This window comes from Trypanosoma melophagium (assembly GCF_022059095.1).
Source record: "Trypanosoma melophagium isolate St. Kilda chromosome Unknown ctg17segment0, whole genome shotgun sequence".
NCBI lineage: Eukaryota > Euglenozoa > Kinetoplastea > Trypanosomatida > Trypanosomatidae > Trypanosoma > Trypanosoma melophagium.
In genome coordinates, this window is record NW_027125145.1 from 137099 (window position 1) to 157868 (window position 20770).

The window sequence follows — 20770 nt, forward strand, 5'->3', positions numbered from 1 at the left end:
GACATCATGAAATAAATCAAAAAAAAAATAATAATAAATACTGCCCTTTGTACAGATATTTCATTTGATTTTTTTTTCCTACTTCTCTGTAACTCTTATTTCCTTTTTTTCCTTTTTTTTTTGCCTTTTCCATTAATATTCTACCAATACTGACCATCTACATAGAATAAAACAAGCAAATTAACGTTAAAGTAAAAAAAAAAAAAAAGGGAGATCCAGATGTCTTCGGCAGACTTATTTAAGAAATTTACATTGCAAAATGTCGCACAAATTGCAAACAGTAATAATAAAGAACAAGCACAGGTACGCAGAGACTTGGCAGAGCAGTATCCACTACTGGCAGATTATTGGGAGGATATTCTCCCTAAGAAGTCTGATATTATGTTGGTACGTTGTCATGACCATGTACACTGTGTTACTCTCGTCAGCGCACAGCCGGAGGTTCTATTCTTTAGCCACCATAACGGTCCATACATACCTCATTTAAAACTTCTTCACAAGTATCCGTTTATTCTACCACGACATCAGGTAGATATCGGTGGTTGTAAGTATATCGTCTCCGGGGCGAATGTTATGTGTCCAGGACTCACCTCTGCAGGTGGGAGCATAACGCCAGATATTGCTGCTGGTCAGATAGTTGCCGTACATGTGGAAGGCAAAGAGCACGCAGTGGCAATAGGAAAGATGCTCATGTCATCTGATGATATTGAACGAATAAACAGTGGACCGTGTATTGAGAATATACATCACCTTGGTGATGGTTTATGGATGAATCGTGTGCTAAGCTCCTCACACATTGGGGCCAAATAAGGTGTGTCCCGGGTAAGTGAACTGAGAGGGGAAGACCGCCCTTCTCCCCCCCCCAAAAAAAAAAAAAGAAAAGAAGTGGTTGGATTCACCCAAGAAAACTATTTACTTTTCTCATAAAATTGAGACAAATGAAATATATTTGGACTGTTATTGTCATTATTCTTGTTACTTTCTGGTGTTTATTATTATACCTTATTGTTGTCTACAAGTGTGTGTTCGCGTATGTTTGTATGTATTTATTTATGGTTGTGTATATGTGTGTGTTTGAATCTCTCTATCCTTTTTTTTTCTTTTTTTTTTCTTCTATGATTCTCTTACTTCTCTCTTCTCACTTTGATTCTTTTCTTAGAGCCTTACAAGTCCATTGGACTCTTTAGTATGTGATGAGACGTTGCAGTGTGTGCTGTTTAAAGTACTTGCGTGGGTCTAAAGTCGCGTACGGTGGCTCTGTGGCTTCTCTTTTGGAGAACTATCTTAAAGGTGGTGCGGGGGAAGCTCATGCTGCTAACTTGCCTGCATCGCAGAAGTACTTCTACACCCAGAAGGATAAAGAGAATTCACATGATCCTCAAGTGTCAAAAAAACATCAAATGATTCAACTTCGCCTTGGGTGTGCCCAAATGTTAACTTCTACTTCTGGAAACATTGCAAACCATAACGAGGCTCATCCGTTATTTTATTCGCAAACTTCTCCACGTGAAGCGGGACTTTGTGTTTCTCTCGTTTTAGCGTTAAAAAAACTTAAAATAAGAAAACTTACAGAGTTGCAAGGTGCTTTAATCCCAATGCTTCTTAAAGGTAAACATGTCATTGCTCATGCTGAGACAGGTACAGGAAAAAGTTTCGGTATTGCACTTGCCTGTGCTAACAGAATAGCTCGACAAAATATTAATTACCGTCTCCATACTGTTATTTTTGTTCCTACAGAGGAACTAGCATTACAGTATGATAAATGGTTACGTCACTTTGGTGGATCTACTTCACAGGTAGTTCAAGTGGCTATTGAAAAAATTCCACTTGAAACGCAACTGGCAAAAATTCACAACATTCAACCACACGTATTGGTAGGTACTTCGCAACGAATTGCTGATATTATACGCCTTAGTCCTACCATATTGGGGGAGAAATTACGTCGTAAGGTAGATTGCGTAATTTTAGATGAAGCTGATCTAATTCTTTCATCTGAAGTGAAATTTGGACGCCATATAATTAGTGGAATTAATTTGGTGGACCGTTTATTCCGTAGTCGTCCTGAAGAAGTTCCGGCGCAATTAGTTGCTGCGAGCGCTACCATAGATGGCCGCACAGCCCAAGCCCTTAATACCTGGATGCGGAATGACAAGGCGGTACGTTTGACGACAAGTTTTGTAGAACACACCATTCCTCAGACGATTAGTTTTTACTTTTATTCTGAGTCTAGTAGATACCCCCTGCCGAAATGCCTAGAACTGATCGCACGTCTGATCTGTCGCCAGGAACCCAACCCCCGCATTCTCGTCTTTACTGCCGACGGGGACGTGGAGGAGGTGGCGCGGCTGCTGAACTCCATCGGCTCGACGGCCGCGGAGGTGCGGCGGTGGCTGCAGGCGTCCCCCGGCCGGACAGTCGCCGCTCCGCTGCAGTCACGCGTGGACGTCAACGGCGGCCGCCGCGGTCCCATCGTCGCTGGCGATCGCGATGTGTGCGTGCGGGACGACAGTTCAGTTGCGCGGCTTGTTGGCGGGCGGCTCCTCGCGGGAGTTGGCGGCCACGCGTTAAGTCGCGGACTGCACGTTGGCGGCATCACTCACGTTGTGCTTTACGGCCCGTGTCCACCCGCCGCCGCTTTTGTGCACTGTGCCGGTCGTACGGGCCGCATGGGCGCCGCCGGTGATGTCATCGTCCTTCACCCGCCCGCCGCCGCCCGCGCCATGCACACGGTTTGTAGCGCCATCGAACTCCCCTTCACACCAGGACGCATGGAGCACGTGGAACAACTTTTGATGCTATCTGAGTAGACAACAGCAAGATTAACAAGAAGGAGGACACGGATTATGGGGGTGCGGTTATTCGTTTTCGTTTCCTTCGTTTTTTTTCTTTTTTCTGCAGTATGCAGGAATCGGAGTCTTTACATGTCCATATAACCAAATAATATTCTCGTTAATAAATATGTTTTTTCTCTTTCTCTTTCTCTCTTTCTTTCTCTCTCTATCTGTCTATCTATCTCTCTGTTTCTTTTCATTTTATTATTTTCATTTTTTATCTTTCTTCATGTTCTTTCCTTCTTGTTATAAGATCAGATCTCGTGTGTAGTGTGACAATTCATTATTATTCTGTACTGTTAATACTGGGGAAAAACTACAGGACACACTGTAGTTGTTTTTTTTTTTTGCTGTTATCTTCTGATTGTGATGCACTTGTGATGAAGATCATGATACGTGAAGAAAGCGATACATTCCTTGGGTACAGTTCAAGAGGAGGAGAGAGTGCCAGAGATACCATTCATTACTTTGTCCCACCTGCGTACACTAGACACCCGTTGCCTCTTCAGGAGACACGAGCATATTTTACGGTTCATAATGACGTGAACACCGAAACTGTAATTGCCCCATCAAGAGATCCTCTTGGGATTTTCACAGATGAAGACGGCAGCATTCTTGACACAAAACACAACCTCCTTGAGTCATTACTTGGACAACCAGAACACATTCACAGTCTGCAAACTACAATACCACAAATAAGGGATATTGTTGCTTCTCGTCTTTGTGGTTCTCACTGCAATGCGACTTTCATAGAAGAGGCACAAATGCTAGCTCAGTTGGTCTCTTGCATTTTGACAGGTCAAAGAATCTCAGAAGGTGCAAATTTCGAATGCATAGCGAGTATAGACTTAAGTCACACGGTACTAGGTGTGGTCGGCTCTCAAAAGTCTCCTTACTATGCTGATAAGGACGGAAATCCTATTCCAAGAAGTAGCGGTAGTAGAGTTCTTGCATTCTTTCCTAACGAAACAAATGTTCATGATAAAAGAAAAAGTATGAAAAAATATGGCACCGCTCATTGTAGCCTTGCCTTTGCGTATACGGCTCCATTGTTGTGGACCCCTGGTGGAAGTCATTTTAACGTCACAGAGCTTACATGCCAACATTGCTTTCTGGGTGACCATGATGCGAAAGCGCTGGCCTTTATTCTACGTAAGCGCCAAACTCAAGGAAATGTCTGCGTTCTGGAACGAATAGACCTTTCGTTTAACAAAATTACGAATATTGGTGCGGAGGCACTTAAAAAAGCAGTGAAGTATAACAAACACGTTAAAACACTGAATCTTACCGGAAATGAGGGAATTATTGACCTTCGAATCCTCCATTTGATACAAAAGCGTCTTCAGCGCAACAAAGAGGGTCAAAAGAACTTAAATTGTTTTCAACAACTGAAAAGATGGCTAAAGGGGTAATAGAGATGTAGAAAATAAAAACAAAAACGGCTAATCTTATTTGCTAAAACATTGCGCTCAACCATCGAATCAACTCATTTCCTCTCTTCTGTTTTTTTTTTATGCTTCGTGCGGTAAGCAGATCAGCTTTGGTTCCTTTTTCTCTTTCAATATTTCAGGAATTCAAAAGTTTTCTACTTATTAATTTCCTCATACCCTTCTTCTAGCGTTGCTGTTATTCTTGTTGTGACTATCGAAGTGGTTTTTACTGTTGTCTTGCTCTCTTAATTATGATTTGTTTATCAAATGATCCTTAGAAGAGAGTTATACATCCTGCTTTTAGAGGATGTCACACTCAGTGGATGTGGTGCCGATGCCAGAGGCCCTCCGACGCATTATCCATATGGACGATTGTAGTGGCTCTAAAACAGATGGGACACGGGGAAGGGTAGAAAATAGAGAAGGACAAGAAGATGATCTTTCAGTTCCAGTAACCGTGTCGCAGCTACTTGGTCTTGTACGTGTCATTAGGCAAGAATACATGCAATTAGTGACTAACGTGGCAAAAACATCTATAAATACTGACGCAACGGACTCTTTGTTAAATATACAGGAGCAACTCAAAGCATTGGCGCGTCCCATAGCAGTGTTACAGAGAGGCATTCGCAGTAAAAGTGCACAATGTGTGCGTATAGAATTACGCGCATACCTTGCAAATGAAGTAGAGTCACGACGAAGGGCACTCTCACGCATGGGGGCAGCTCTAAGCATTGCAAAACAGAGCGTCTAATATATATATATATATATATATATATATATATATATGTTTCGAAACAATTACCAAACTTTTTTTTTACATCAATCTGCACCCAAATGATACATATTCTATCTCTCTATATTTCTTTCTCTCTCTCTCTCTTTCCCTTTATTCTTTTTTTTTTTTTGCTTGATATAATTATGTAAAGATAAATTCACACCGCAAAAGCAGCTACAATGAGGGGCACACATGCGTTTACTAACTCACCCAATACACCCAGCACTCCAGCAGCCAATGAAGTAAGGTCCACGCACCCGATATCCAGCCATCTTGGTACTGGACTCGGAGGCTCTACGGAGAACCTGCACCCGCTGCCAGAAGCTTCGGAACGGCACGTATCGGAGTTTGATCTTGCTGCGTACGACAAAGAAGAGTTCACCGCGTCGATGCAGAAGAACGTCATGTGTCGTATGTTTTCAGCTTTTGATGTGACACAGAAGGGATACCTGGATGCGAACAAGATTGAAGAGATGTGCAAGTACCTGGGACGCGATATGAGTGCGGAGGAGGTGCAGCAGATGGAAAGAGAAATCAACGCCATTGACGGGCACATTACTTTTGATAAGTTTTGGATCTGGTGGAAGTCGCACCCGGAGGGATCATCGAGGAAAAACTGCTTTTCAACGGCTTCTGCTGACTTTGCTGTGCCGTATCACCAACAGCAGCTCTTGACAAGAGAGGAGGGTGAGCTGTACACGCCAAGTTACCGTGTCCTCTTCTACTTCAAAGACATGGAGACAGGGGAGAAGCGGCAGGTATCACCGTGGCACGACATTCCACTCTACGTGCGTTCGCTGGTGCGGACGAAACCCGAGACCGTACCAATGAATCGGTACAACTTCATCTGCGAGATCCCCAAGTGGACGCGTGCGAAGTTTGAGATTGCGACGGGGGAGTCATTCAATCCCATTAAGCAGGATATCAAGAACGGTGTCCCGCGCTTCTACAAGCATGGTGACATGATGTGGAACTACGGTGCGCTGCCGCAGACGTGGGAAAGTACCGATGTCATCTTTGAGGGTGGCGTTCATGGCGACAATGATCCGATCGACGCTATTGAGGTTGGCATGTCGCAGCTGAAGGTTGGGCAGGTGGAGGCTGTGAAGGTGCTGGGTATTCTTGGTATGATTGATGACGGCCAGATGGACTGGAAGGTGATATGCATCTCACACAACGACCCCATATGCCGCTTCCTGAAGGACATCCATGACGTGCCAAAGTTCCTACCTGGGTGCCTCGATGCCATTCGTGAGTGGTTCCGTGTGTACAAGATCTGCCAGGGTGGTGTGGAGAACAAGTTCGTCTTCAATGGAGATTTCAAGGACAAGGGATTCGCGATGAAGATTATTGATGAGTCCCATTATATGTGGGGTAACCTTCGTAAGATTAACGGAAAACAGAATCTCTGAAGAAAAATCGAATGGGAGGTGGAGAGAAGGACAGGTGTAGTGAGGTGATAATAGGAAAAACGGGAAATACATGAATCAATGAGCACAGAGGACTCTTTTTATAGTGGTAGTTGTCGTTTTGACCGATGCGTCTGTGTATCCATTCGTTCAGCTCCCCATAATGGTTTTCGAATGTACTTTAAATACCTCACGCTAAAATAAAATGCTTATTGAGGATAAAGCACAGTTATATTTGCACGGGCAGTGCTGAAGTGCAGTTTTCTGCAGCATTTATTTTTCTTGTTTTTTCTTTTTTTCTTTTATTGTCGTGTCGTTATTCTTGTCGACGGTGCGACCCCTGATAGTTCGTACTGTGTGGTTTTTGAAATAAATAGCCCGGATGAAATGTATTTGTTTTCCTCTTTTTCATGCTTTAATGTCACTGGTACTTTTATGGGCTTTGGATGCAATCGGTGTGCTGGTGACTACAGCTAATTATGCTCTTTTTTTCTTTAAATTGATCCCTATGAACCTTTTTGTTGTTGTTGTTTTTTTATTTGTTTAAGAAAGCAGTAATGAGGCAAGCAGTCTCTCTAACACTATTCTTGTTGTGGGTTTTGGTGGGGGTTTCTCTTGATGTAAATGCACTGGTGGTTCACCGTCCTGCTGCTCTCGCCCGACGGGAGATAGTAACCCGAACTGTAAGTTTTGGTCCTCCCTTGTGGAGTGGGCAGGCGTATCGTGGTGAATTGCTGTTGGTGCAAACTGAGGAGATTTGCCCCCCCGCCGGCGGTCGTGTGGATGAGAAAATTGCAGAGAAATGGCATGGACACGTCTTGTTGGTTTTGGATACAGCCTGCAGTCGAGGTGGTATGGTCGCAAGAGCAGAGTTGCACGGAGCCGTGGGTGTGTTGGTTGAATCAAGTATGGATTCATCTGGCATTTCTTCTTTGGTAAATATCCCGGTTGAGATTCTCACGCATGGTGACTTTGAAGTATTGAAGGATTTTATTCGCAATGGATTTGTATTGGAGGTATCACTGGGCCGTAATTTAAATATACTACGTTATGCGACGTAATCTGGTCTTTTGATGGCTGAAGAAGGAAGAAAAAATTACTTATTTTTTTTTTTCTTCTTGCCTTGTTTGAAATCCCGTTTCACTACATAATATATTCCCTCTTTTCTTTTTCTTGGTTAATAACTGTTGTGAATTATTTCATTCCTTTATTTCTATGCCCTTCACCTTGTGATTGGACTTTTTTTTCGTTGCATCTTCTTGCCGTATTGTTTTTGCAAACGAATAGGTAACAGGAAGAAGAAAAAGAAGAGGAACAACAAAAACAAAAACAACTATAAGAGAAGAGCATTGATTCTTTGTTGGAGGAATAAGAGCGAAGCAGAAATAGTTCTGCTGTTGGTTTTAGATGGAAAAAGGCGAGGGTTACACAGTGCAGCTCCTGATGGATTATCTTGACGTGCGTATGGGAGAACTTGAGGCGGAGAAGCGTGAGCTGGAGGCTGTGCTTTCCCGTATGCAAGATGATGAAAAACGTCTGTTAGAGTTAAAGAAGAAACTCTCACAGCGTGAGGGAGAGCAGTGAGAAGTCTACGATTGCAAAAGAAAGGAGTAATATAAGTTTAGTTTCTTTCTACTTTATTGTCTTTCTTTGTTTCTTTTTTTTTTTTTGCTTTCAGGAGAGGAAGCACAAGGAAATAGTTTGACGTAGTGGGAATAAGGCTCGATGTGCCCTCATACTTTTTATAGGGCTTCTTTTTTTTTTTTTCCTTCATTCTTCTCTTCTCTACTACTTTTACATTCTTCATACGACTTTTACGCCTTCTTTATCTATAATCTATATACATATATGGATATTTGATAACAATGTGTTGTAAGAATGCGTCATGTGGGCTTCTTCTTTGCGCGAGTTGCGCCGCTCTCACAGTCTGACATTTCACGGGCACTAAAAGACACCGCGGGATGGCGAACAGAAAAGAATGAAATTTGTCGTGATTTTGAATTCCGAGATTTTAAGCAGGCATTATTGTTTATGAATGCAGTTGCTGATGTCTGCGAGGCGTTGCAACACCATCCTTGCTGGACGAACACATATAACAAAATTCATGTGCGCCTCACAACACATGATGCTGGGAATCGTGTGACACAGAAAGATATAGACTTGGCAAAACGGATGAATGACATCTTTACAAAAACCTTGAATAATTAGTTAAATGGATTTCCATGCTTAAGAAAAAAAGATTTTTCTTGTTATTATTATTGTTATTGTTGTTGTTGTTGTTTTTCATTTTTGTTTTTGCTAATGAAAAGATTGGGTACATGAAATGGGGAATGTATTTGATGTCATATTTCTCCTCATTCCTCTATTTCCCTTAATGTTTCCCCTTCCCCACCCACGAAAAAAAAAAATCAACGAATTAATATATATATATATATATATATATATATATATTATTGTTATTTTCAGTGGGCACAAAGGGAGCACAGAGAGACTACCTACAGAAGACAACTCCTGGAATTACAGATATTTATTATCGTCATAAATGTACTCGAAGGGTAATAATACAGCGGAGACAGAAGATGATGAAGACCTCATTAAATCTCCCTGTGCTACGACAGACGTCAAGGTATTGGAGGATCCTTCATTGGAGCAGGAAGAATGTCTTTTTTTCATGCTTCAGAAATTAAAGGGAATGACAAAATATAACACAGATTCGCAGTTATCAAGGGTACTACTGGAATCACCATGTGTAATTGCGCATCAAGTGGATGTCTCATTGAATGATGTGAATATGCTATTTCAGTATATAAGTGCTGGAGTTATTAATTCTTCTGAAAACGCATTAACTCCCATTTCGGTATCAGAATCCCTTACCCAACGCTATCGTCATGTTATTGCAACAGGGCATGAGTCTCTTGACGATGCATTAAAGGGTGGTGTTGGATGTGGTTTGGTCACAGAGATTACGGGTGCCATGGGCTCTGGCAAAACTGCATTTGCTCTTCATCTAGCGTTGCATTCAGCAAGCTATGTGAAATTCGATCCCAGAAAATCACGTACACTTTGGATAACCACTGATGAGTCAGCGTTCCCAGCCATGGCTGCAATGACGCTGCTTCAACAACATCACATGTGTGGCGATCTTGGGGAAGATTCAGAAGATGCATTGAGTGATGTTGCAGTATCAATACAAGCTACTCTTGCGCAACTACGGTCATACATACCAGTTATTCGACAATATTTTTCACATTATGTGAATGTTCGACTAGTGGTAATTGATAATTTCTCCATTATGGTTCGACGAGAATTCCCTGGTGTAGATGAGGAGATATTGGAACGTCATGAATCTGTCGCAGAGATAATGAGACTCCTCAAGGGGATTGCACGGGAGTTTGGTGTAGCAGTTGTGGTTGCTACTGTATCAGGAGTAGAACTTGGACACTCCTTTCTTCATGCTGTGAACACACGACTGCGTTTCACACAGTGTTTTTTAGATCGACGAGGTATTATGGGAATTCAAGGGAGCAAAGGATCTCTAACTCATGTGATGGAAGTAACCAAAAGTTCTATTGTCGCACCTTTACGGTTTGAATGTGAGTTTGATGGGATGTGTTTGAAGTGTGTACGTCTCCTCAATGCGCGTGAGTTGATGATGTTTGAAGATACCGCAGTTTTTGGCATGGATCCATTCGGTCACGTAGTTGTTCCAACGTTTGTTTATTCCTGAGAGAGGGAAATGAAATAAGCGTGTATGGGGAGGGGAATAATGATTGAAATTGCTTCTAGCACTTTTGCTATGACTTTCACTGATGTTGCTCTTGTCATTGATTGAAGTAATCAGTTGTTTCCTCTACTACTAGGAAAATCACACTATTTGTCACATTTTATGTTTTTTTTTTATATTTATTTTATTTCTTTTACAAGGAACGCACAAGAACAACAACAACAACAACAACAACAACAACAAGCAAAACAAAAAAAAAGTAAACGAAGATCATCCAGTGAAAGTATGAGTTACGATCGTGCCATTACAGTGTTTAGCCCTGATGGGCATCTCTTCCAGGTTGAGTATGCGCAGGAGGCCGTCCGCAAGGGTCTGTGTGCTGTCGGTGTTCGTGGGAAAGATAGCATCATCTTCGCCGTGGAGAAGAAATCCGTGCAGAAGCTGCAGGACAGCCGCACCATCCGCAAGATCTACAAGATTGACGAGCACATCTATCTTGCCTTCGCCGGTCTCTCTGCGGATGCCCGTGTGTTGGTGAATCACGCCCAACTCGAGTGCCAGCGCTTCCGCCTCAACTACGAGGACGCGATGGACGTCGACCTCCTCGTGCGGTACGTGGCGAAAGTGCAGCAGCGATCGACGCAGTCGCGCGGGAGTCGACCATTCGGCGTTTCCGCCATCGTTGGCGGCTTTACGGAAAAAGGACAGCCGCAGTTGTGGAAGACGGATCCGTCTGGGATGAGTTCCGCCTGGCACGCCGTCGCTATTGGCCGCAATGATAAGGCGGTGATGGAGTTTATGGAGAAGAACTACCAGGATGATATGACACGTGATCAGTGTGTCCACTTTGCCATTAAGGCACTTCTGGAGGCGGTGGAAAGTGGATCGAAGAATATTGAACTCATGGTGCTTGAAAATAAAAAGGCGTTGTACATGACAGACGCAGAGCTGCATAAGTTTGTTGTTGAAGTAGAGAAGGAGCGCGAGGAGGAGGCGGCAAGAAAGAAGCGTCTCGCTGAAGAGGAGTGATAGTGAAAGTGTGTGTGTGCGAGAGAGAGAAAGAGATGCAACTGGAAGAAAAGGGAAAAGAAAGAAAAAGAAGAAGAAAAGAGAAACAAAAAGAGGATGCGTTGGGTGCAGAGAAGGAAGAGGAAAGTGAGAGATGTCGATCAAGAGCAATGAAAGGGGGCGAAAAGAAGAGAGAAAAAAAAGGTATATTTTTAGTTTGGAAAGAGAGGAATCAGACCCCCTTTTTTCTATTATTGCCGAATGAGAGGAGAAATAGGACACAACGCAGCATTATATATATATATATATATATATATATATATATGTGACTTTCTTATGCCGCATTACGTATTACTCTAACTTTTTGTTTCGCCGTCTCGCATGCAGTTTTTTTTTTTTTTTCGACCATGAGATGCTAGTGCAATGTGGTATAATGGAGCTGGCTCACGTTCTGTTACGTTTTTGTGTTCTTTTTCAGCTTTTCTTTTTTTTTTTTCTTCTCTATTCATTTCTTTTTTTTGTATTTTGTTTCTTTTTCTCTTCTAAGACAAGCAAAGAAAAAGAAGAATTCTCTGACTAAAGCTGAACTCGAGGACTCTGCAGGAGGCACATCCTGACTACTGTCAATTTTTTATTTTTCGTGTTATATATTTTTTTTCTCTTAGTGTTGCTCTTATTTACTTCGTACTTGTGCAAAAATAGCTCGTTCTCAAGTAACTATAAAAGAGTACAAAACAAGAGAGATATATTACCAGAACTGCGATTAAGCATAATCACTTAACCATCTTCTTATGAGTACTGTTCCTAATTCTTATCCTGTTGATAGCGGGCCACAATACAGTACTGCGAAGAAACCTCGTAGTGGTGATAAGGGAAATAGGGGTTATTCCTTCATGTTGTCGGAAAATGAATATTATTTACCCATAACATCAAATACCTCTGAGTTCTCACTCCTTTATAATATGAAGTTGTATGATTTAGGACATGACACTTCCAATACACCGCAACGATTAACTGCACAATACGAAAAAAAAACAGTAAACACAGTAACAACGGATAAACCAGAGGATTCCGCTGAAATGGAATCTATGTCTTGCGGTGATTGGGGACGTTGGCTTAATGGGAATGAAAGGACAGGACCCAATTTCTTTGACACATTTTCTGGCTTGGGAACAGCTGTGCCACATGCAAATCCTAAAACTAACGAAGAAAAAAGTGTGAACGATAGGGCAAAGAAGCAAATAAGACAAAGAGGTTTAAAATCCTTGAATACTGATACAGCATCCGATAAAATACCTCCTCCCCAAGATAAAGTAAATGTCTTTACACTCATGGTAACTGATGCATCTCAAAATGTTAATCGAGAGTTTTTTGATGATGCTGATGAAGTATTATCATGGAAACGAAAACAATTACCAACGAAGTGTTTATTACTTGATAATCTATCTGAAGTTTTTTTTTCTGGATCTAATGCTGCCTTAACTATTTCTCACTCCCAAAGAAATACAGCTATTGCTGAAGAACTTCTCATATCCTTTATGGAACGAATAACAGGTACTGTAATGCAGTTACCAGAACCTTCCCTTATAGTGTTAACAGCAGGTGTTATACTACCGAAGAGTACTCTCGTTGATTTACTTAAAGATTCTCCAACTGTAGAAAAGAAGATACTTGGAATGGGTATGAACCCAATTTTTGGAAATTGTGTCGCCAATCTCTCTTCTGTAGGGTTGAAGAGTGGAAAACATACGAAAGAGGTAGTACAATGTGCACTGGAAAAATCAAGAAAACTTGGATTTGATGTTTCCCGACGTGACGGTTGCACCATTTGGTTCATGCTCTTGTTAAGAAGAGTACGTAAAGAAGAGAAGGATTTATATCTATCAACTATGCATATTGCTATGTTTGAAAGTCGTATGGAACGCTTTTCCAAGGTTATGTGGGGTAATGAAAAGGAATTAAAACCTCTCTTTTCTAGCGTTTTTACGAGGTCAGCAAATACTGTTTTTGCCGCAGTAGTAGATGATGGAAAAGATTCCCAAATTGTAATTGATACTGCGAAACGATTAAGGGAAGTAGAGGGTAATCCTTGCATTCATGGTAGCGTTAAGGAGTTTATTAATAATAGTATGAGTGAATTAAGCTCTTCTCAACCAACTTCTGGGGAAGAGAAAAAAGGTACAATAAAGGCAAGAAAACAAAAAGAAAGATTCATACAAGAGGCAACACTTCTTCTGAAAGATCCAATATGCTATCCAGCAAAAGTGTATATTACTCAACCGAAGGTAGAAAATCCTTCAGAGAGACAACTCACACATTCTGGATTACTTGATTCATCTGTACCACAAGATGTAATGGAGAAACCATTTCCATCAAGAGCAAATAATAATGTCAGGGATTCTATTCCTCAGGATATTGCTGTTGCTCTTAAAAAAAATGAATCTAAACTGAAATATGATGGGAATTCTAAGAAAGATGAGAAAAGATCATCAGCGCGAAAAAGAAGGTCAAGTCAAGAAGAAAAAGAGCCACGTTTAAAGAGTGTTCCAAAAACCTCTTTACCAACAGAGGAAAAACGTACAAGGGGAAAATCAATTATAACAATGGGGTCAGAAGATGTGGTATCACTGACAGATGATCAATCTGCAAATATTCCACTGACCCAATGTGGAGATGATTTTTCGGAAAGTTCAATAGATTGTAAAAATAATCAGGAATTTTCTGAAACATTATCTGTTCTTTTATTTCCTTCAAATGCTCCAAAAGGTGTGACTTCGCAGATTCCGCAAGAATTCAGTGTAGATGAAATATTAAGTGGAAGGGAATTTGGGAGTAATTCTACTATTTTAAAATCTTTAGTAGATGTATTTATTGCAGAAAGGAATGCCAGCTTAATGGTAGCAGATTACATTGGTGGTAAACTACTTTGGGAAAATCCCGTTTGGCGTTTATTTAGAAAAACCATTGAATATATTTCTCTCTCTAATCAACGAAGTGGAAGTACGTCATCACGAGTTTTCCTCCATATGCATGCTGTAAAGAGAGATGGTAGTCTTAGTATTGATCTTCTTGATACTAGACAAAGTTCTCACTCTGTTGAATCCATCGCCGTACGATGTTCCCCATTGTTTGGTCCTGTTATTGGGGACACAAAGGGAGTTGTGTTAACTCATAAAAATGCACGGGATGTTATTACTCAAGCTTTACATCGTTCTACGCTTTTACCTAAATTTTGGTGTATTGTGGCGACGGCTTTGCAGAAAAATGTACACATGGAAAAAGCTGATGTAACGATTTCATCTTTTACGGTTTTATATGCGATTCAAAGTGTAGAATTCTTTGAAACTGCTATAGATGCTAGAATAAATCGCAAATCACCGTTAAATGAACTTTTTTCTTATGCTATTGGTGGTCCTACAGCATCAGTATTTGTTACCTTGTCTGAAACGTCGGTTCCTTTATCAGCGTTAGAGTGTCAAAGAACTCTAAAACAAATGAAAAGACCCCCTTCGGAAAGTTGTAGTGTTGCAAAACTTACTAAAGTTCTACAACGTTCATTACAAGTTCATAAATCTATGATGGTGGGTGTTACAGATACTACAACTTTGCGTAGTATGCAAAATACATTAAATATGCTAACGAATCATTTACAGGAACATGCCGCAATTCTTCAAGATCCAAATGCCTATGATGATAGTGTTTTACCCAGACTACATTCTCCATTAGATGGCAATAATAATGAGGCTGAGGATAATGATGAGGAAGGACTCACTCTTGCCGTTACACCAATTGTAATAGTATCATTAAGAGAAGGTATAAAAAGTCGTTTGCGTCTTGATCTTAAAGAGTCAAAAATAATGGTATTAGATATAAATAATGGTACACCCAGGGCAGAGTTTGAGGTTGGTGAACTACTATGTTTATCACAAAATAATAAACTGTACCAATCACATGTGCTAAAAAGTATGGTACAAAATTTTACATCAGGATATAACGCTGCGGTTGTAATTAGTGATGCTAACCGTTCAAATGCATCTCTACAAACTCTTCAAATTTTATTTCAAACCGTTTTTAGATATCTCCCTCAAGAGAGTGAGTTATTTATGTGCATGGCAGCATTCCAAAATGATAGATCTATGGATTTATTAAGTGATACCCATCCATTGACGAGGTCATCTGTCGCAGTTTCACCTCTCACAGGTGTTAAAGTACAAGGTACAGAATACGTACAAGTCACAGAAGCAAAGAATGCGGAAGTTAAATTAAGACAAGGTGTTCAGTTATCATATAGGGTGGAGTTTGACCCATTATGTATTCTTTCCCTTCTTCTTAAATCTTTTACTGGTGACGGAGATGTTATCATATCGAATCTTCTCATTGTACAACTCCGAGGAAATGCTCGTTGGCACCGCACAGTATATGCCACAAATCCCCACAACCCGTATTACCCACTTTTTAATTATTTACTAAAGGGACCATGTCGTGTAGTGAATGTGTTGGGAATAACAGAAACAGAGAGGAATGTGGAGGAACTGTTGCAGAGTGTGCAAGAAATTGGACATTTGCGTGTGGCTGGATTGCGACATGGCAGCGTACGTCGATATAGGCAGAAATTGATAGATCGTCCAGGGAAGTATACAACACCAGCAGCTATACACGAAATGGTGAAAAAGGTTGAGTTATTCTTAGAGAATCCGCGGTATGTCTTACCTTCATTGTAAAAAATAAAATAAAATAAAAGAATGACGAAATGTTTAGTGAATTACGTGTGTCATGATATGTTTTTCTTATGGTTTTAATCTCTCTCTCTCTCTCTCCCCTTCTATCTATCTATTTATCTATCTATCTGTGCGTGGGACTCTCTCATTTTTGCGGTGTTCCCATGTGTTCTCTAGCTATGTCTATTTTTTATGTTTTATTTTTTTTATGCTGAAGAAGTCGTAAGGAATGTTTTTCTTTTTATTTTTTATTAAATACTTAATGATTTTTTGATTATCATCGTCAATTTTATTTTATATTTTATCGATTTAGTTTAATAGGCGCATTTACTTTGTGTATGCCTTTGTTTTCTCTGTTCTCTTTAGATTTTCTTGGGAAGATTATAGTAGCTGTCGAGAGAAAAGAAAGTAGTTATTTGCTCCAGTTACTTTAATGTCACTTTTTTTCTCCTTGTTTCGATATTTCTTCCCTTCAATTATATAGTCAAACAAACACATATTTACACTACTGTTGTAGTCATATATATATATATACTATTGTTTCATCATTATATTCTCTTCCCATTCTTTTTTTTATTTCTTTGCTTCTTCACATAGTATTCAAACATCAGGTTCCATTGAACTAACTCATACAGTGGGTGGGAGCACTGCGTAGGTGGGGGAAACACAAAGGGAAAAGGTGCTGTTAGGTGGCATACTTTAAAACGCATCTACCTATAAGAAGAGAATAAACTTTTTCCCTATCTCATTTTCTTTTTATTTACTATTCTTGGTATTTCCCCCCTCTTCTTCTTGTTCCTTTTATATTTTTTGCTATTATTATTATTATTATTATTATTATTATTATTATTATTATTATTATTATTATTATTATTATTATTAGCAGCCCCCTATGGCTCTTGCATCTTCAGTCATACTGAGTGATGAGACACTTGAGCAAATGAGCCGGGAGGAACTCCTTGAGCAGCTCCGCAAATTACAACAGAGTTTGGTGTTGCTCACCAGTACGCCTAACGATGCCGGTGATGATCGCCGTCAACGTCAGCAGCGGGGAAAGAGCGGTATTCAACGTTTGTCAGTTCCTCTTTTTGAAAATCATTTAACTCAACAAGGTCAACATCGACAGACGAAACTGCAATGGTGTACCAGTGAAGATGGTGTTGTACCGTATAATCAGCGTTTGTCTTCATCATTGCCAGATGATGGGGCTCAATCGACGAATGGACATACTGGAGAAGTCACATCAATTCTCAGTCTTCTTAGCGGTAGTGCATCTGCGCAATTATCATCACTTCCAGCTGCTATTCCTGTAGGACAAATTATGAATTTTCAGGCACGACAATCATGTGATGTACGATCATTTTCTTTTAGCAATGCTAGCATGACTGCCTTAGCACCAGCACGTTTGACAGATAAACTTAATGTTGTTCGTAATGAGGCAGGTAATAAGTGTATCAATAATTATCAAATAATAAAGGAATTGGGTCGAGGCAGTTGTGGTAAAGTACATTTAGCCTATGATGTAGAGAATACCAGCCTTGTAGCTATAAAACAAGTACGACGTGTAGATACGTCAATAAGGATAGGTGGTCAAACAGCTGCACAGATGCAATTTCGTGCTTTTCAACGGGAAGTAGCGGTGATGAAAAAGCTTCGACATAAAAATATTGTTCCACTTTATGAAGTAATAGATGATCCAAATGCGAAAAAAGTTTATCTTGTTATGATGTATGTTGACAGAGGACCCATAGCACATCTTCAGTGTCAACCTTCTGGAGACATTAATGCAGAAGTTTGTACTCCTATAGATAAGAATTTGTTGGCTTCTTATACCCGACAAATTCTTTCTGGGTTAGAATACCTACACGAACACAAGGTTGTTCACCGTGATATTAAACCCGAAAATATTTTAGTAAATAGAAATGGACAAGCTTATTTATCTGATTTTGGCGTTGCCGAAGTATTTGATAATAATGTCCGTGAACGGTTGGAACAATTAATGCAGGAGAGTATGGCGGCAAGTAGAACTTTTGGAGGAAATCAATATGGAGCAACCATTCAAGGAACTAAAGGTACCATGTTATTTATTGCTCCAGAATTATGGCGAGGTGACAGATCGTATGCGAAGCCAGTTGATATGTGGGCTTTGGGAGTTACTTTATATATTTTACTTACTGGAAAGCTACCTTTCTGCACCTTGGATGATATTATGGACCCATCACTTCCTGTAATTCCAACAACTTATGGAACAGAATGGGCGGATCTTCTTCGTGGTATGCTAAACCGCGACCCTGGCAAACGTCTCACCGTAAGTGCTGCCCGAGCTATGTTAAAAGCTCTAGAGAAAAAAAATACGACAGATGATCCAATAAATCAGACACCATTAACTGTTACTGAGGATGAGGTCTCACATGCATTAACACTTGCGCAGAAACAGAAGGACGAAAGTGATGTAGAGTGGTTATTAGGCCAACACGGTGGTGCGGATGAGTTGGAGATTGATGAAGATGTTGGTATTGGTTATGGTCTACCCTGTGTGTTTTCCCCGAATGAGAAGAAACCCACATGTGGAGCTGGCGCCGATCAATTTAAGAGCAGAGGGGAAAATAGGAAAACTTCACCTCCCTCTGCTGGAATTCTAACACTATCCCCGCCCTTGTCTCCACTACCAGAACAAACACCGGTTACTATTAATACCACAAATTCTTCTGCTGCAGTGAAGGGCAAAAGGGGTTCGTTGATGCCGCTGGATGCCGCAGATAGCTCTCATTACATTCTCAGTACGCTCTCACAACCACAAGTCGAGAAAACAGCACAACCCACACGTTCTGCTAGTTGGTTCACTCTTGATGTGAAGAACTATACTTTCCAGGTACCTCAAGCGGGTGGAGATAGAATACCAGAAGAGACAAACAGTGATCCCCTTCCAACACCCCCGCAACGCTTGGAGGAGCCTACAGGAGAGACAGTTGGAGTAAAGAATAAGAATGTTAAAGGCGGTATTTTCTCGTCACTGCGGGACGCCCTCGCGTTTTCACGCTCGAAGAAGTTAAAGAAAGGGCAACAAGATGCGGTAAATGATGATTAGTGCTGAATTTCTTTTTTTTTTTCTTTCTGTCTGAGTATATATATATATATATATATATATATATATATATATATATATATATATATATATAGGCAATATAGGTATGTATAAGTATTTTTAGGCATCTGAGTATTTATAGGGGAAGGAAAGAGAGAGAAAATGAGATGGTGGAGAACTGGATCCACTCTCAATATTGTTTTCTTTTTTGTTTTCCACTTCTCCTGTTTTTGCCCTTTTCGGTATCTCTCAATTTTGATTCTTCTCGTTTTTCCCAACACAAGTTCATACGCACCCATGTCAGGAAAGAGCAAGAGAGAAAGAAAGGGGAGGGAGGAACTCTCACGTTCACTCTCCAGAGAAGTTTGTGCGAGATGTGCTTACTCAGAAAGTCTAGGGAATAAGAAACAAAGCGCGAACCATCGATAGCGCATGAAAATACAATGCCCTGATAGTTATCATTGCAGGAGTAGTTAAAGAAAATTGAAACAAGTAAGAGAACTGAACATGTGTGTGTACATATATATTTATTTATTTATGGTTTCATTGTTTTCTTTCTTTATCAAAACTATATTACGTGGACCGAATGAGATTCGACAATGGAAATGGGATTTTTTTTTTTTTTTTGGTTTCCCCCTTGAAGAAGGTGGATGAGATTACATTGCACACTATGTACCTTCCATTTCCAATCTTTACTTTTTTTTCTCAGTGCAATTCATTCTCCAGTGGAAGTCGAATAAACTTGATAGATTTCCTCTCCTAGTAAGTGAAATATTAATCTTTTTTTGGTTCTAGTCTTGTTTTTTATTCACAATTTCCCTTTTGCCTTTTTTGGTTTCTTTCCTAAGACTGATGTTAGATTCGTGTTTTTTTTCTCTTGTAGGGATGGAGAGAGGGGGTTTTCGTCATTTCGTTACGTGATAACCATCCTATTTTTCTCTCCTTCCTTTCTTCTTTCCTTTGTAACTATTGTATGTGTATATATCTGCATTTGTCTATGTATGCATGCATGTGTGTTTTCATTTTTCCCGTTTTGTTCATGTTCCTACTACTCACAATAATCCATCATTCATCTACATGTACATGTACATCGCTACAACAATACACATTCATGTTATGTCTGTCTTTTCCAATGTACATTGACCTTTGAACGCATTGCTGTTGTAATGTGGAAGAAGGAATAAAAGAGAGAAATATTTGAACACACAAGGAAATGAGACGGAGTTTGAATGGTGGTGATGATTACTATTATTATTGTTGCTATTTTGCTGTGCCGGAGTCTTCGAAAGGGAAGACAAAACAGTCGCGGAAAATAACAATAATAATAGTAATAATAATGGAAATAATGGACTATTTGGTGCTTATTGCTTTTTCCTCTGTTTTGGGAACTGTAAAATGACGGGCAACATCAAAAGAAATAAAGAAAGGTTTTCTTTAGGTAACGAATCCCGTACTTCATATTGAACTTCACTGTGATTTCCTCTACTGCATACTTTATTGTTTTTTTCTTCGTTCTTTTGATCTTTATCTCTCTCATTTTGCATTTGTTTGCTTGTTTCTTTCTTTCACCGGGGCTTCACATCCTCTTTACCTTTCACTTCTTAATATTTCTTTCTCTTTCCTTCTTTCTTTCTTCTTGTATCATTTATCATTCACTGATGTCTTGAAGTCATCAAGATGAGAAAGAGGACAGAGGAACTTTTGAAAAAAGGAAAGGGGAGAAAAGAGGGGGTTGCATGATGCCATAACTCTTTGCTTTCTTTATATCTTTTTTTCTTCCTTTCTCCCTT

General features: G+C 40.1%; 11 protein-coding genes across 11 annotated transcripts; all 11 read left to right on the plus strand.

The window, feature by feature from the left end:
* Positions 1–219: 219 nt before the first annotated feature.
* Positions 220–810, plus strand: LSM04_000377 (PUA domain; the record flags this gene model as incomplete). The annotated part of the gene is made up of 1 exon (XM_067334300.1): positions 220–810. The coding sequence occupies one exon, from the start codon at positions 220–222 to the stop codon at positions 808–810; it is 591 nt and encodes a 196-aa protein (XP_067193256.1).
* A 383-nt stretch (positions 811–1193) lies between these two features.
* LSM04_001766 (DEAD/DEAH box helicase domain) lies at positions 1194–2807 on the plus strand (the record flags this gene model as incomplete). Its single annotated transcript, XM_067334301.1, has 1 exon — positions 1194–2807. The coding sequence occupies one exon, from the start codon at positions 1194–1196 to the stop codon at positions 2805–2807; it is 1614 nt and encodes a 537-aa protein (XP_067193287.1).
* A 404-nt stretch (positions 2808–3211) lies between these two features.
* On the plus strand, positions 3212–4243 carry LSM04_005737 (Leucine-rich repeat; the record flags this gene model as incomplete). Its single annotated transcript, XM_067334303.1, has 1 exon — positions 3212–4243. One exon carries the CDS (start codon positions 3212–3214, stop codon positions 4241–4243), a length of 1032 nt encoding a protein of 343 aa, XP_067193360.1.
* A 325-nt stretch (positions 4244–4568) lies between these two features.
* LSM04_005898 (uncharacterized protein) lies at positions 4569–5012 on the plus strand (the record flags this gene model as incomplete). The annotated part of the gene is made up of 1 exon (XM_067334304.1): positions 4569–5012. One exon carries the CDS (start codon positions 4569–4571, stop codon positions 5010–5012), a length of 444 nt encoding a protein of 147 aa, XP_067193362.1.
* A 203-nt stretch (positions 5013–5215) lies between these two features.
* On the plus strand, positions 5216–6448 carry LSM04_007987 (Inorganic pyrophosphatase; the record flags this gene model as incomplete). Its single annotated transcript, XM_067334305.1, has 1 exon — positions 5216–6448. The coding sequence occupies one exon, from the start codon at positions 5216–5218 to the stop codon at positions 6446–6448; it is 1233 nt and encodes a 410-aa protein (XP_067193411.1).
* Positions 6449–7002: 554 nt separating this feature from the next.
* LSM04_006373 (uncharacterized protein) lies at positions 7003–7506 on the plus strand (the record flags this gene model as incomplete). Its single annotated transcript, XM_067334306.1, has 1 exon — positions 7003–7506. One exon carries the CDS (start codon positions 7003–7005, stop codon positions 7504–7506), a length of 504 nt encoding a protein of 167 aa, XP_067193380.1.
* An 817-nt stretch (positions 7507–8323) lies between these two features.
* Positions 8324–8653, plus strand: LSM04_008266 (Pterin 4 alpha carbinolamine dehydratase; the record flags this gene model as incomplete). The annotated part of the gene is made up of 1 exon (XM_067334307.1): positions 8324–8653. The coding sequence occupies one exon, from the start codon at positions 8324–8326 to the stop codon at positions 8651–8653; it is 330 nt and encodes a 109-aa protein (XP_067193415.1).
* A 334-nt stretch (positions 8654–8987) lies between these two features.
* LSM04_006298 (DNA recombination and repair protein Rad51-like) lies at positions 8988–10172 on the plus strand (the record flags this gene model as incomplete). The annotated part of the gene is made up of 1 exon (XM_067334308.1): positions 8988–10172. One exon carries the CDS (start codon positions 8988–8990, stop codon positions 10170–10172), a length of 1185 nt encoding a protein of 394 aa, XP_067193374.1.
* A 282-nt stretch (positions 10173–10454) lies between these two features.
* LSM04_002726 (Proteasome alpha-subunit) lies at positions 10455–11198 on the plus strand (the record flags this gene model as incomplete). Its single annotated transcript, XM_067334309.1, has 1 exon — positions 10455–11198. One exon carries the CDS (start codon positions 10455–10457, stop codon positions 11196–11198), a length of 744 nt encoding a protein of 247 aa, XP_067193306.1.
* Positions 11199–11968: 770 nt separating this feature from the next.
* Positions 11969–15898, plus strand: LSM04_002519 (uncharacterized protein; the record flags this gene model as incomplete). The annotated part of the gene is made up of 1 exon (XM_067334310.1): positions 11969–15898. The coding sequence occupies one exon, from the start codon at positions 11969–11971 to the stop codon at positions 15896–15898; it is 3930 nt and encodes a 1309-aa protein (XP_067193300.1).
* Positions 15899–16787: 889 nt separating this feature from the next.
* LSM04_003773 (Protein kinase domain) lies at positions 16788–18983 on the plus strand (the record flags this gene model as incomplete). The annotated part of the gene is made up of 1 exon (XM_067334311.1): positions 16788–18983. One exon carries the CDS (start codon positions 16788–16790, stop codon positions 18981–18983), a length of 2196 nt encoding a protein of 731 aa, XP_067193326.1.
* Between the last annotated feature and the right edge of the window lie 1787 nt (positions 18984–20770).